Raw genomic sequence first — 15,913 nt, 5'->3', positions numbered from 1 at the left:
TTTTCAATGTTATATAGAAATCCAATAAATGCAAGTATTTCGAATAGGCCAATCATGTATAGAATTGATTCATCAATCGTATAAATTTGAGTGGGCATGGCTAAATGTTCCATATAGATAGTATTATTCAACGGAACAAAGAATTGGTCACTTTTTGAAGTTCGCCGCAGTTCGCTTTAGCAACAATGAGTCTCGTTCCATACACAATGTTGCACATTCCATACACACTGTTGCGGCAACATTTACTTGAAACCCGTATTTTAGTCAAAATAAATTACATTAAGGTAATTAAAAGAAGCAATCTTGTAGAAAATGCATTTATCTATGGGATAAAGCTAAGTGGGCATCTATATAGCTTGATATAGGCAATACCCGATTCGCCGCAGTTTCGCTATTGCAACAATGAGTCTCATTCCATACACAAACATGTTGCTAATTCCATACACACATACCCTGGGGGGAAATGGATGTTATAGAATTGCGGAAATGTGTTTCATCCCATGCTCTAATTAATGCAGAAACTAGTCGGTATCTATTTTAAACGATATTTTGCAATTAGTGGTCTTCTTACAGAGACCAAGAATTGGTATGGGGATCAGGATTTATATACAAGAACCTAATCAAATGCATGAATAGACCAAAAAAATGCAATCTAAAACAAGGCCTTTATTAATTACATTTGAAAGCTGCTTGGAAAACAGCATCTTAATATAAATAGGGTATACAAACGCCCATACCCTGGTTGACAACAAATGAGTCTACAGATACCAGCAACATTGACGACACAACCTGCGACATCGAACATTGTTGTTGAAATCGTGTTTTTGTCAAAATAAAAAACATGCAAGTACTTAAAAATAGTTCATCTTGATCAAAATTGTTTCAGCAATCATATAAAACTATCTGGGCAGAACTGAGAGATCTATATAGCTGGGAATATTCGACGGAAGAAAGATTAACCAAGAATTAGTCGTCATAACCGGTTGACAACAATGAGTCCCATTCCATGCACACATACCCTGGGGGAAATGGATATTATAGAATTGCGGAAATGTTTGTCATCCCAGGCAAAAACTATTTATTTTCAATATATTTTAGTATAATTCAATATTAATTAGTTTTATTTTCAATATTTCAACGATATTTTAAAGCTTATTGTCTTCTTGCAGAGACCAAGAATGGGTATCAGGATCGAGATATATACACAAAACACTCATCAATATGCCTAAAAAATGTCAATTTGAGAAAAGGTCTATTTTCTCCATATCAATATTAATAGTTTCATATAAAATTAACAGAATAGGGTATACAAAGGCCTATACAAAGGCTTAACATAGCTGTTTTGCTGTTGAGCATGTCCTAACATGTCTCATTCGTGTTCCAACTTTCGAGCAGCGTGGTATCTGTGCTGGTGTGTCAAGAAATTTAAGAACGATATCGTATATTTCGAATTTACCGGAGCGCGCCGAAATCTCGAAAACGAGGAATCCAATTTTTACGCCTGGCCCGGTAAACAACGTACCTTCACGTCGCTTTTTTTTGTGAATTTCCGAAATTTCCGTTGATATTTCCGTATAAAAAATATCCATATCGACATAAACATTCTGCGCGGTTCGGCGGTTGGTTGCTTTTCGCTGCGTATGGCTTGAAAGTGATTATTGACTAAATAATAAATAAACTGTGCGCGATTGATAACTCAAAATGATAATAAATAAGAGTCAAATAGAATCGTAGAGCAATTGCATTGGGCTTGGCCAATATTGAGAGACGGTGGAGAGCGGCGGGATAAACCAACGGTTATTATTTCCCCCCCTTACACTCGATCCGTGCAACGGTTAATCCCACGACGAAAGAAGAGAGAAACAACGGGGAACGGAACGTGAAGAGGAGGTACTGATCAAAACAAAGCGTATGCGGCAGTAATTCGGCAATTGGTAGAATCTCCCACACACCACAGAAGAAACCCGCAGAACCAAAAATGTTCGAGATAGAGGACTATTCGAGCGGCATACACGATGGTTTCTTCAACAAATACGCGGTAAGTGTCGAGGGGGGGTGGCTGCGGCAACAGCTTAACGTTTTTGCATATTTTGCCGGCCGGGTACTCTCGCAAAATCACACTAACACAGGCGCACGAGACCTCACACATTCGCACACCGACTCTGGCCTTTATCGCTTATTTTCAAATTTAACGTTCGGTTTTGTCGTCGACAAAGCAGCGAGCTCTGTGCAGTTTTTTTTCTCCTAGTATTTCCGCCACTTGACACTTCCCCCTCCTGGAAACCCACCACTAGTGCTCTCTCTCTCTCTCTTTTTATATCGCCCCAAGAACAGTTTGCTGGGTTCCACACATCTCACTCACTCTCACTCTCTTGCTCTTTGCTCGTGCTTTAATTCGCCCGCTCTCATCTGCCAAGCTTTGTTGTTGATTTTACATTCGCCTTCGCCGCATTTAACGTATAATTTTGAATTTGAATTCGCTCGCAGTAGTTTTTACATATGTGTGAGTGCGTATATGTGTTTACTTTTGATCGTTAAGCTTTCAAACTGCCGCTGAAGGCGCTCATTGAACTGAACTGAACTGAACTGATGATTAATGATCGGGGGACAGTGTGAGGGGAGGGGGCCCACACCGGAACAGCACAGCAAAATGATGGAATTCTATTCAAGAGTACTTCTACTTCCTCTTATGATTTGCAATGGTGGAGTGTGAGTGGGGGAGGGGGGTTTCATGTGATTATAAACTGTTCTGTGTTGGCTCTTACTTTTACATCTGGGTGTTGGTGAGGGACTTGGCTAGGTGGAGACTCTTGTTAACAGTGGGAGCTCTGTTAGCTTGGCCACTGCTAGCGCCGCTGCTGCTGTTGTTGCCCCTGTTACTGTTGTTTGTACTAAAATAAAACGACATCGCACAACAAAAGTGGGAATCGGACGGAGGGGGTGCGGTGCCGGTGTTCCCAGCCTAATTCCGCTGTCTTCTGCGGATCCCAGCAGCAGCAGCAGAAACAGCAGCACAAGTCTTCCATTTGTTATACATAAGTCATGCGCAATTATTTAAGTTTATTTATTTATTGCCATGCACACACACACACACATAAGCCGACATGTGCTCATAGGAGTGTACTTATGTGTTTGTTGAGCCGCTGGTTCGTTGGGTTTCTTCTGTTTTTCTGTCTTTTGGGGTCTCTTCTGCTTTTGCGTTTTCAACTTTTTGAAGGCCAAGCATTCAACCTCGAACCGAGTTTTGTTTTAGCCAAGCGGCAGCGAGTCCGGTAACAAGAGACACAGATGGAGCTTCGGCTGGGGACTCGGACTGGCCTGAGCTCCTGCAAAGTGGGGCTCTGTTCGAAGTGCAGGAGCGGCGCCTGGTTGCCCGATCATGGGCGCCTGTTCAATGCAGCATGCAAAACTCCACACATGCAAAGGGATACGCACACTCAGGGGGCGGCGACACAGCCACAAGTGTGTGCGAATATCTCCGTCTTTGTCTCCGTAGGGGAACAAAGAAAAGCAAACGAAATGAAACCCAACGAATGTTTTTATCTGATTTTCGTGCATGTGTGTGTGTGTGTGTGTACGTATGCGTGTGTGTGTGGGAGCAAGACGGGAACCGAAAGCAACAGTCAACATTCGCAAATCAAAAGCTCTCTCGCTCTCTCTCTCTGGCTCCCAGAGAATTAGCATGTTCCTGCAACCTTTGTTGCCGCAACATGGCTCAAAGAAAGAGAAACAAACATCAAAGCGCTGACAAAGCAAAACCAAACCGGCGGCAGCAGAACTTCAAAGTTCAACGTGCTTTTCATGTGCGCCGACTTCGCCGAGACAGTGTGGGTGGTGGGGGGCTGCGACACGCCCCCCTAACACCTACCCCAAAATGCAGAGCAGAACAGAACAGAACAGAACAGCCTATATGCAGGCAGGCCGGCCTGTCGTCGGGCTACCGAATATGAGCGCCCAGCTGTATGCCGCATAGATTTTCTCACGGCCCCCCACATACACACACACACACACACACTCGCAAAGATACAGATGTGGAAACTGCAAGTTATTGTTGAGAAAAGTTTGGCATAGAAAACAAACGGCGAACAAATCGCTTGAATTATGAAGAGATATAACCATTTGGGGCGAAAGCTGTGGCAGTTCTTTTAGCCATGGGACCCCTGGTTGTGGCCGATACCTAAAGTCGAAATTGAGAACAAAATCAAACCGATTAAAGCCAAAAATTAAAAGATGGAATAGATTCTTTAGGGAGCAATTCCATCTCTACATCTTCCTAAATTAAATTTCTTGAAGATTTTCAATTAGAATCCACTCTTGTGATGTCGCAAAGAAACAAAAATATCTCGAAAGTCTGAAAGTGGAATTTTCTAAACATTCTTTAGGGAGCACATTACATCCCACTCTATAAGTCGAACGTTTTCTTTGGATAATAGAGGTTCGACTTATGGTTCAATCAAAGTCAAGGTCTAGTGGAAAAAGCGTATTTGTTGACCATTTTACTTGCTTCAAAAAACAAGGCCAACAAACTACAATCATCACATCTTTAAATGCTGAAAAATGTTAAAACTTCCCCGAAATAAATTTCCACTTTTTCGGGGAATGTTAATTTGCTTTGAACCAGATCCCGATGAGGATAAGATATCTCCCAATGACTGGACTTAATGAATGAAAATAACCCAAGGAAGCTGCAAAATTTCTCACTAAGGGGCAGATTTAAAGACGATTTGTGCGACATGTGATGTTTCGCTAAGGACATATTCGGGTAAATGTCGTTGCCGTTGGATTGGTATTGTTACAGACGACAGGGGACAGGCCCTGGGCCCTGGATTGTGGAGAGCGAATTTTATTGCACCATAAAGTAATTTACAAACGGGCGCTCATAAGCCCAAGGAAGATGTCCGCCTACCTGGGTCTCGTCTTTTTCCGTCTTTCCTTCTTTGGTTTCCCTTGTGTTTCCTTCTTTTTGTGTCATTCCCGTCATTACGGGAGATTTTAAGGTGAAAGCGGGAAAGAAATGATGGCAGATGGAACTACAGCCAGAGGCATGCAGCAGCAGAAAGAAAAACATTGGAAAATATTCCATGTACAAGGGGGAAAATATCGAATCCTGGCGGACCGAAAATGTCCCCCCTCCCCTCCCCTCCTCTCTGTGCGTGCATGGACATGCTCCGACATGTCCGAAATTGCCTCTTGCTGCCGCTCCTTGGCACTGCTGCTGCCTTGCTTCGTTGCACAGCATAAAAAGGTCAATGGGCGGGCAGCTGCTGCTGCTGCCAAAAAAAGGGAGCAAAAAGTGCAGCAAGAGACCGAAGGAGCAAAGGAGGCGGCAGCCGTAGGGAGTAGGCCAATCAACAGGCCTCTCCAGTCCTCTCGTAGCTCCAAGAAGTGCGGCCAATATCGTATTTCCTTATCCTTTCTGTGCACTTTTGCACGCCTGTTCGATGCATTTTTATTTCGGAACATTTTTTCAAGTTTTTAACAAAAAAAGAAAAAAAAGGGGGCGAAGGAGGTGAAGGAGGAGTGGGAAGGGGAGGAGAATATTCCTTGGTTATTGGCTTTTGATATACGACATAGTCTGCCACTGCTGAGCGCCTCATCTGCTGACTGGTGATTTATTGGACTCTGAAGCTATTAAAAATTGTATAGCATCCTGCCCCCCCCGCATTCATTCCCTCCCCCTGTGTGTGTGGGGGGGAGGTGTGAAAAGTGGCAGCAGCGGAAGAACAGTAAACTAATTAGAGAGCCAGGAAGTGTTCGCTTTCCGTTTGCAAAAGTGCAGGCGGCAATTCTCGTCGCAACTTGCAACAACAGAAAAACACCAAGGGGGTGAGAGAGAGGGGGGTAAGAAGAGTACAAGCAACAGACAGAGTCCGGAGACCGGAGACCAGAGCGACAGAGAGAGCAACCCCTGAGCTGCTGAGAGCTGAGTTGTTGCAGCTGCCTGTGCCACTCGGAACGTACAGCAGAGGGCACACCGAAAGGTTATCACACACCGATACAAGCAGCGCACACACATGCAGAAATATACTCAACGGACGGGAAGGGAAGGGAAGGGTAGAGGGTACTGTGAGTACAGAGTACAAGGGGGAAAACTGACGGAAAGAGAGCGAACCGCCTTAATCGAAACCCTTAATCATTTCATCATTGGGGTCCTGGCCCAGACATCCGAATACTTTTTCGGATGATGATCATCTGTCGTCCTATCTGTGGGATGTAGTGCTCAATTAGTGGTGCCAGAGGGCAGGGGAAGGGCAAAGGGTTAGAGAAATATTGCCAAATAGATAACAATATTAGAGGATTTAGGCATGAAATGTGAATTCGATTCGGTATTAGAGGAGAGCAGAGGGTGGAGGAGGATGAGCAAAGATTATTATATGAAAAATACAATGCAAATTTCATTGTTAAAGGATTTAAAGGTTACGGGGAAAATGTTTATGTGAATCCATCCTTTATAGAGATGCAATTGGGGGCGAAAAAGGATGCATTGAATTCAGTATTTCCGGCTATCTTTTGGGGAATATCTCATAGCGTATTCCCATTGAAAAGGTGTACGGGGTTAAGACTCTCAAGCGGGGAAATATAATATGAACAAAAGTCTTTGACAAGGAGAATCCCTGGCGGGAATTGGCTATGTACTAGTTTTTGCTTTCAGGATTAAATACAAGTATTTCTATTACATTCATAGATCGATCTTTGTTTTTCTTGTACCTTTTGTTTCTACGCACATCCCCAAGAAAATCAATTAGTGTCCTCTTCTATTGTCTTGGCCGAGATACAGAGTGGGAGAGAGAGAGCGCCTATAATCAATTGTTGAATGAAGAAATGGCCCAAACAGAGGATGTGGCAGCTGCCTTTGCCTCTGCTGCACTTCTGTTCGCCTGCATCTGGGAGATTACCAGCTGTCTTCTCTCTCTCTTGGGGTCCGGCTGCGTCTTATGCGTGCTGCCTGCTTCTTTGCTGCATTTACACAAAAGCCTTGGTCCTCTGACGTTGGTCCTGCTGCTTATCAGGAGGCAGCACCTGCCGCCGACAGGATGCGTCATCTGGTCCAAGAGAGTGCGTCATAGAGGCAATTGCGTCAAATGACTGATAAATAAAGGGGAAAACGTTGAAAATATGAAATAAGAGAGGATGCACTTGAAAGGCACTTGGATTTCCATCTAACAGTCCTCCCATTTCTGTCTACATATAAAAGGCCACCAGACAGACCATTAAGGGGGGTGGCCAGACAGTGGGTGGTGTGGGGAAGTCTTCCCCTTATTTTTTGGGATGGAAACTCCCACTCTGATGATAAAGGCTGGCGAAATGCGGCCTCTGCCAATTTATGATATCCTGTTGAATTATGCAACTTATCACTCTCGTCTCATGGCGGGGCTCTCCAGAGAGTCCCTCTCCAAACAGAGAGAGACGGAGAGAAAGAGAGAGAGGGAGAGATGGATGGAGACAGAGATGCGTCTCCCCCGAAATCTGCTTTGTGCTGTGTATGCTCTTTCTCTATCGATTTTTCGGAGTCGCCGCATAATAAACACACAGGATTTTCCCCTTGGGAGGGGGTCGAAATAGGGGCTGGTTGTGGGGCCAGGGTTCAGGGGTCAGGTCAGTTCTGCTGCTGCTGCTGCTGCGGCTCAAGGACACCTTGACATTGGCATACACCGCCTCCTCCTCCCCCAGAGGGCGCGCGCGCGCCTTTTTTAACAGCTGCCTGAAAACCGGTAACTGTTAAGTTCGTTGCTGGCTGTTAGGCGCCTACTACTAATTTTTCTGCTGCCTACTACGCTTTTTCCACCAAAAGCAGCGCCCGAATAAAGTCCACAAAAACAGCAACAGCAAAGGCAGCAGCAGGGGCAGGCAACACAGAAAAAGTAAAACGCAAAAAGTACTCTGCTGCTGGCGCTGCCGCTGTCTCTGTTTTCATTTTTCTGTTCTCAGACTCGCCGCATGGCCATGTTTTGTCGCCTACTGTACACGCTCTCTGGCCCAACTTCGCCTCTGTTATGTGCGGCGTTCTATGTTTCTGTATAACTCTGCTCTCTCACTCGCTCTCTCAGCAACTTCGGTCTGCTTCTCTTTTTCGCTGCTGGCGCTCTGCTTCTCTGTTTCGCCGCAGCGAAGTCGGCGCAGGCCAGGCAGAACAGAGAAGTTTCCCCTTTTTTCACCCCTCTCGCTCTCTCTCTCTCTCTGTCTCACACTCCCCTTCAATTGTTGTTGTTTTTGTACGGCTTTAGTTCCCTTTTTTTTTGTACACTTTTTCCCAGTCTGATGCATACATACACACATAGAAATATGCATGGGAACAGAGAGTCTTCTTGTGTGGCTGCAACATGCTGCTGGCAACATGTTCTGCCCTGAGAGTAAATCTAATTCTGAGTCACTCCGGGGCGCCACATCCCCAACTCCAGGGCCCCAATTTATAATGCTGGTCAGACATTGCATAAAACTTTCAATTTTTTCTGATATCCGGTTTGGCGCTGGCTGGAATGGCCTTCTGGAACGCCTCCTTATATGTGCGATTACATACGAGTTTGGATGTGTGTGTGGGGGCATGTAATGTGTGTTTATGTGTGCGTTTACAGTGGAAACTCTAGACCATGGATGACACTCGAAATCGATGACCAAAAGTTGATCGAAAAAGGATCAAGGATGAAGGCTGTCGGAGATCTGTTGATCCACAATTTTCCAGATATTTAGCTCTTCTTTAGTTGGGGTCATCTAACGAGCCACTAAAAATCATGGCCATCGGAGATGGTGCCTCTTTTTGGGCACTTTTCGTTTCACACTATAGGCCTGCCACCTTCCTTCGTGTACGCCGCCGCAGCCTGTTGAAATTGTTTACGTTTTGCCGACTCCCTTCGCTGCTGCTGCTGTTGTCTGGTTCTGGTGTTGCAACATGAGTTATTTTTGTTGGTGGTCTGCTGTCCCTGTCCCTATGCCTGCCCCTCGCTGTTGCACATCCATCGCACCACATCTTTCATCGGCTGTTGTTTATGTTGTTTGTGCTATATGGACCCTCTTCTGCTTGTTCTTCGTCGTCGTTGTCCCTCCTCTCCTTCCTGTCCATCCCTGTCTGCCTGTTTGCTCTGTTGCCTTTTTGCTGCCTGCCTGCCTGCCCGCCTGCTTGGCGCGCAAAACCGGTTTTCGGGTACTCTGCTCCTGACATATAGAAAATGAAAACTTATCCGATGCATACATACAAACATACATACATATACATATGTACATAAACACATGCATACATACATATATGCACGGGCATATCAGATTTAGACACAGATTCAGATTCAGATTAATGCTACTTATGTTACACATTTCATGATGATAATGTATACTGTACATACATACATACATATGTGTGCGTCCTGTCTGTGTATGTGTAAGTAATGGAATGTTCGAGAGATATGTAAGTGGGAAAGGGGGGGGGGGGGGGGGGTGGAGGGGATACCAAGGAAACCAAAGGGCGGGAAACTGACAATTCCTGGTAAGAAGAAAACCCGAAAAGCAAACATTCGGGACAGCCGCGATAGCAGAGAGCCTTGAAAAAGTTGCGGCAGGTTGTGGCACGAGGCAGAAAACATAAAACAGAAAGTAAGCGAAAAGCAGATACCCCCGCCCCCGCACCACTGCCATGAATCTATTGCTGTTATGGCCGTATGACACTTTGATGAAATCTTACAGGGAAAAAGCGTGCAGTGGGAGGATATACGATATGATCTAGTTTTGATTTGCAGTTGATAGAATATGAATATAAGTATATATAATATAATCAGGCAGGTTCCGGCGGATTTTCGTTTTAAAACGAAAATTTTTGTTGCCCTGGACACTTTTTCCGAGCCAAATATGAGGTTGGTTTAAAATAAAATTATTTATAAAGAAAGCAGAAGTTTAGTTACCCTGATATAGGTGTCAAGTTTATGTTAATGCATCAATAAGCCATCTACTTTATTCTTTTTGGCAATTAAGGGTAGTTTCGTTGTATAAAAAGCCGTTTATTTACTTTTCATTTCGTCAACGAAAATGTTTTCGTTTTGAAAACGATTAAATCTTGAGGAATGTGTAAACGGGAGCCCCAAGCTATGTGTTTTTAAATAGGAAAACTTTAGTGAATGTGAAAAACGGAGTCTGCCTGAATATATAGAAACTACAAGGGAGCCGCCCCCCCTGTAACCCATGCCATCTCCCTCTTGCTGACTAGATTTATCTTAAGGTGTCGTGATTCCGCTCTGTTTCTATTGGCCCCCACCTTCTGGTTAATCAACTTTGCTGTAGCAAGTGCAATTGCAGACGTTGCACAACATTGGTCGCGCCAAAATTCCCGCGAAAAACTTCGCTGAAAGCTCTGTTTGCTCGATTGATTCGGAAAATAGATTCGTGATTGATTGATTCGTGACTCAAATGTACATTTCCTATCCCTTGCAGGATGCGGCTGGCCCTTCGCTAGACTTTTACGTGTCCGACTCGATGCAGGACATGCTGGACGTGGACATCCGGGCGGAGATAGCCAGTACATTGGCTACCTCTAGCGACCTGACCTCGCTGGACCACGCCCTGGAGACGATTTCGGCCATCAACAACAACACGAGCAGCGGCAGCAACCTGCCGGTGGCATACAACGCCAATGCCAATTTCCTGGCCAGCAGCACGCTGCACGCCTCGCCGACGGCCAAGTGGATGGGCTCCTCGGCCAACTTCTGGTCGAACACCGACTACTACGCCGATCTGGGGGCCTGCGTGAATCCCATTTCGGTGATGCCGCTGATCAACTCCGCTGTCTGCTCGGCCTCCTCCATGCTGGGGTCGCCGCGCAGGGGCAAGGCAGCCACTTCCACACAGTCGCGGGCCGTGCCGGCATCACCATGCGGGGACCGGGACCAGCACAAGTCACATCTGACCTTCTCGCCGGCCCAGATGAAGGTCAGCGCTGGATCGCTGCGCCGGGAGCAAGTGAGCGCACACATACCCAAACAGATTTCGGTGGTAACCGGCACCGGGAGCACGGCACCGGCCACCATGGCCACCAACTCGGTGCTGCAGCGCCGAAACTCCTCGGCGGTGGATGCGGTGCGCAAGGATCTGGGCACGGAGCTGCGCAGGGCCCAGTCGCAGTCCAGTCCGTCTGAGGAGGGCGGCAACAAGACCTCAAAGACCTCCTCCAACCTGCTCACCACCGGAGGCGTCTCCACCAACACGATCAAGCTGGCGCCCGGCATCGGGGGCCTGACCTTCGCCAACAGCGCCGCCTACCAAAAGCTGAAGCACCAGTCGTCGGCCAAATCCCCCAACGGCTCGTCCCCGAGCTCGGGCAACGGCATGGTCCTGAAGCGGGAGGAGGCCTCCAAGCGCGGCCTGCTGCAGCAGGGGAGCACCACACCAAAGAGCATCGCCTCGTCGGCCCATTCGCCGCACCACCAGATGCAGAGCATGGGCTCGCCATCGTCCGGCTCGTCGCTGGCCTCCTCCTCGCCGCTCAGCAATGGCAGCAACCTGGTCAACATCGCCAACAACAGCAGCGGCAGTGCTGGTCTCGTCAAGCCGCTGCAGCAGAAGGTCAAGCTGCCTGTCGTGGGCAGCGCCTTCCCCAAGCCGGCCTACTCATACTCCTGCCTCATCGCGCTGGCCCTGAAGAACTCGCGGGCCGGCTCGCTGCCCGTCTCGGAGATCTACAGTTTCCTGTGCCAGCACTTTCCGTACTTCGAGAATGCGCCCAGTGGCTGGAAGAACAGCGTGCGGCACAATCTGTCGCTGAACAAGTGCTTTGAGAAGATCGAGCGCCCGGCCACGAACGGCAATCAGCGCAAGGGCTGTCGCTGGGCCATGAACCCGGAGCGCATCACCAAGATGGACGAGGAGGTGCAGAAGTGGTCGCGCAAGGATCCACAGGCCATACGCTGCGCCATGGTCTATCCGGAGCACCTGGAGTCGCTGGAGCGCGGCGAGATGAAGCACGGATCGGCCGACTCCGATGTGGAGCTCGATTCGACGTCGGAGATCGAAGAGTCGTCCGATCTGGAGGAGCAGGACTTCGACGACACCCTTGTGGATGCGATGCTCGTTGAGGAGGACGAAGATGTCGTCGACGAGGATGAGGACGACGATATGCTGCGCGAGTTCGAGGCCGAGGAAGAGCTACTCGCCAGCCACCCCGCTGCCAGCCAGTCGAGCCATCACCTGCCCCTTGACCACGTCCTGCTCGGCCAGAAGAGCAGCGACTTTGACATTGAGGTGAGTTTGGAAAGGCACCTGGTCGAGAAGTCTTCGTTGCTATACGAGAAGGTATCTAGCCTTGTTATCCGCACTCTGAACAGCCCTTTGCTAACGCTTTCGTTCCCAATCTTCCAGGTCGACGAACAACTGTACGATGCCATCGACATCGAGGACGATAAGGAGGCAGTGCGCCGCACCATAGCCAGCGGCCAAGGCACACACATCATCGAGCTGAATCCGGCCGATCTGAATGCGAACCACAACGGCTACCACCACCAGCAGCAGCAGCAGGCGAAGCGTGCGCGTCTGGACATCAACTATGCCATCGGCCCCGCCGGCGAGCTGGAGCAGCAGTATGGCCAGAAGGTGAAGGTGCAGCAGCTGGTGCAGACACAGGCGCAGCCACAGCCGACCACATACAATCGCCGCAAGATGCCACTGGTCAACCGCATCATTTAAAGGGGCAAAGGCCAAGCCGCCCCGCTCTCTTTCGATTTGCACAAACCACATACCATGCAGTACCACAGTAGTAGCCATGGATGTTTCACACACACGCGCATAAATTAAATAGCATACACTTAGTGCTAGGCCCACGCTACATAGTATAGGAAAGAAGCCCCCTTGCTACGCTTAAACGTATCCCTAAGAACATTTTCGGTAATCATTTGTCAGTTGTACCCGTGCCCAATACCCATCTAAACTGATTGAAAATCAGAATTTATACATTTTATTATTTTGGAGATCTCATTTCTCTCCAGTTAAGCTTACTTTGAATCTTTTTGTAGTCCTTATTAATCTGTGGTCGATTTTCGAATAAATCTATGCCAATAATTGTAAAGGTTTGCTCGAAACTTTTGCCCAAATCGACACTCTGCCTTGAGTCTCTGTCTTGACGCTTGAGCAGTAGAAAGAAACTCTCAACCAAGTGAAAGTCTCAGTAGTTAGTCCTGACCCCCTGACGATGCATAAAGCTATTTGTAATGTTAATTGTTTTCCAATTTTGAATAATTGAGTAATGATTTGAATAATGATGATAATTGAATAATGATCTCCCTTGACCCCCGTTGATCACAAACACCCTGACAAACGTGAAGATTTCATACTCCATTAAACTTAACGAAACTTGACGCAGTTATTATATAGATTATAGATTATTGACAATGTGCAACACAACAACACAAAAACACAAAAACAACAACGATTATTGGACAACGAAATGGGAACATTATGTTCGCTTTTCCAGCTTTTGTTAATCTTTTGTACCCGAAATGTGACAATTTGCAGCATTTGCAAGCATTTTTCAGCCGATTCCGAATCCGAATTCCAACTTTAAGTTAGGTAATGTTGTAAAAAAAAACTAAACACACCACAAACACACACACATAAACAACTTGCCGGTCCAGTATTCGCATGCGGATTTTTTATAGAACTTTTGTATGTATTTGTACTATATATGAAACGAGAATAGAATCTACATTATTGCTGGAAAGAACAGTCAATTATTTTTACGAATATACATAGTAGGATTGTAGTGTAAATAGTTTTCACACAATTTAAGAATTTAAGAATAGGCTTAAGATGAAAAAATAAACTATTGTATACTATATGTAGCTAATCGTAAGTGAAACAACCCGTATTCCAAATGAAACGACACAGGATCCGCAAACCAATAAGACTTGAAGCGAACATGATCAAGCCTCAGATTTAAAATAGTACAAAGAGCCGATTAACGATTTACAAGGCCTGTTGCTCATGACTGGCATTTTGCTCACTTGAATATAAAGCATTTTTGTTTTTTTTTTGTTTTCTCAACTTTTGCATTCAACTATTCCACAAGCGAAATAAATACAACATTCATACACTTTTTTTCGTTGTAATACTAGCACCTAAGTAGCATTTAACAAATTATACCGATACCGATACCAATACCTATATCCATACCCGATACCCATATCCATACCCGATACAGATAGAAACCTATGTAAATGCCTAAGCTAAGAGTGAACCATTTTTGTATAGAGTTGATACTGAAAAATTTAAACCAAAAAAATTCAATAAAAATAAAAAAACATCTACAAATTAAAAGAATAAAACGTGGGTAAAACCTTATTCCAGGGTAATTTTAGTACATTTTTCCGAATATGAATAGAGCGGTGAATTCTTAAAGATCAAAAAAAGTTCCAGTGAGGGGAAAAATATTTATCGTGTAACCCACGAAATTATCTGTATTCTGTTAGCAGCTAATCCGATTTTGATTAGTTTGGTTTAATTCGTTTTGTCAATCTGTGCCACAATACACGGGCAAAGTGATATCAATATTCACTGCTATAGGTCATGGTAGGCTGCCTCTAAAGAATACCCATTGGAAATTCATTGAAAATATGGACAATAGAACTCCGTTCTCAAAATGGTTCAATGTTCAATAGGGAACAAGTTTATCTATATTATTATGTATTGTTTAACTTATACCATTCTAAAAACATACGCATTAGGGTATGATTGCTTTAAGTTAATCCTTTTTCAATTCTTTAATTTTCCCTTTCTAAAAGTCTGCTGATTTCGGTGTATCCATTAAGCGAATCGTACTTTTGATGAAAAGACAGCTGTGTGAAATATTTAAGCCCTGGTTGCTTGGACGCTCTTTTTCAACACTGACTTTTCAAGTTGAATTCCCCAAAACTCATCTACGAGCTTCCTGTCAAATTGTTAGCTTCCTTTACTAAAATCATTTTCATTTTGGAGTTGTTCCGAACGTAAACGTTTTCAGTTTTGGTTTCCGAAAAAAAACTTTCAAAAGATTTAAAAGATTTGCATTATGTCCGACAACATTAAGAAAATCGTCGAGAAGGCCGACCTGGTGGCGAAAAATAGCGGCATCAATAAGGACGTGCCAGACTCCTCGAACCTGGGCATTGGTATGCCACCGGCCCGCAAGATTCAGGAGCTGCAGAAAGATGACGATCCGAAATGCAAGGTGTGCAAGGAGTCGCTAAAGGAGAGTGCTGAGGTTATGAAGACACTGCCCGGCATGTGGGGAAACAAGGTAGACGTAAAAAACCCATTTATCCATTTATTACAACACTTATTCGATTCTCCTGCAGGTCGGCGGTGCGTGTGCCTTCTGCCTATTCGGGCTGAGGTCCGATTAGTTCCGAAACAGCTCCACGCAGCCCATTTGTGGTTAGATTGAGTTGGGTGCTGCGCTACATTTACACAACATACAAGAAATTGAGAGAAGAAGAAATAAAAACTCTGGGCTTGAGTAGAAATAACAAACATTATAATAGAAGTAAACAAATAAACTAACAACACGAGTACATCCCACTTCTAATTGGTGAGGTACGAGGGATCGGTTTTCTGCGAGCCCTTTTCCAGAATCTAAAGCGTCCAAGGTGTCAATAAGGTATGGAGCTATTGAAGCTGGATCCTATGAAGCTATTGAAGCTTGCTGCTCCGAATTTATAATAGTTTTCCGATAAAAATATCATTGATACACTTCTCCCAATTCCATCAAGGGTAGACACTTTGCGGTCGCACAGATCGAAGCTATCTACACAAGTATGAAGCGTGTTTATACCCTCCAATAAATATTGATTACAGGTCAAGGATATGTTTCGGTTTCGGTTATTTTTTGAGGACAATTTTTATTTCACATATATAAATAGTTTTGACATTTCAAAAGTTTGTTATTTGTTTTCCTTCAACAACCAATAAA

At 45.3% G+C, this 15,913-nt stretch overlaps 1 protein-coding gene across 2 annotated transcripts; it reads left to right on the top strand.

Moving 5' to 3' along the window:
• Positions 1–1,343: 1,343 nt before the first annotated feature.
• Positions 1,344–14,267, top strand: jumu (Forkhead box protein N4 jumeau). Of its 2 annotated transcripts, none has more exons than XM_001358160.4 (3): positions 1,344–2,038; positions 10,414–12,216; positions 12,334–14,267. In XM_001358160.4, the coding sequence occupies exons 1-3, from the start codon at positions 1,979–1,981 to the stop codon at positions 12,655–12,657; spliced, it is 2,187 nt and encodes a 728-aa protein (XP_001358197.2). In that variant the 5' UTR covers positions 1,344–1,978; the 3' UTR covers positions 12,658–14,267. The 2 variants fall into 2 exon arrangements, with proteins under 2 accessions (XP_001358197.2, XP_015038643.2); XM_015183157.2 differs by having other exon boundaries at positions 10,414–12,267.
• Positions 14,268–15,913: the final 1,646 nt, after the last annotated feature.

Source organism: Drosophila pseudoobscura, chromosome 2 (assembly GCF_009870125.1).
Source record: "Drosophila pseudoobscura strain MV-25-SWS-2005 chromosome 2, UCI_Dpse_MV25, whole genome shotgun sequence".
Taxonomy (NCBI): domain Eukaryota; kingdom Metazoa; phylum Arthropoda; class Insecta; order Diptera; family Drosophilidae; genus Drosophila; species Drosophila pseudoobscura.
This window is presented reverse-complemented; position numbering and strand designations above follow the sequence as displayed.

Excerpts from the sequence above, each read along its gene's own strand:
- jumu (XM_015183157.2), top strand. The coding sequence starts at position 1,979 with ATGTTCGAGATAGAGGACTATTCGAGCGGCATACACGATGGTTTCTTC. Across the intron at positions 2,039-10,413 it reads GTTTCTTCAACAAATACGCG|GATGCGGCTGGCCCTTCGCT; the intron begins GTAAGTGTCGAG and ends TATCCCTTGCAG. Across the intron at positions 12,268-12,333 it reads CTTCGTTGCTATACGAGAAG|GTCGACGAACAACTGTACGA; the intron begins GTATCTAGCCTT and ends CCAATCTTCCAG.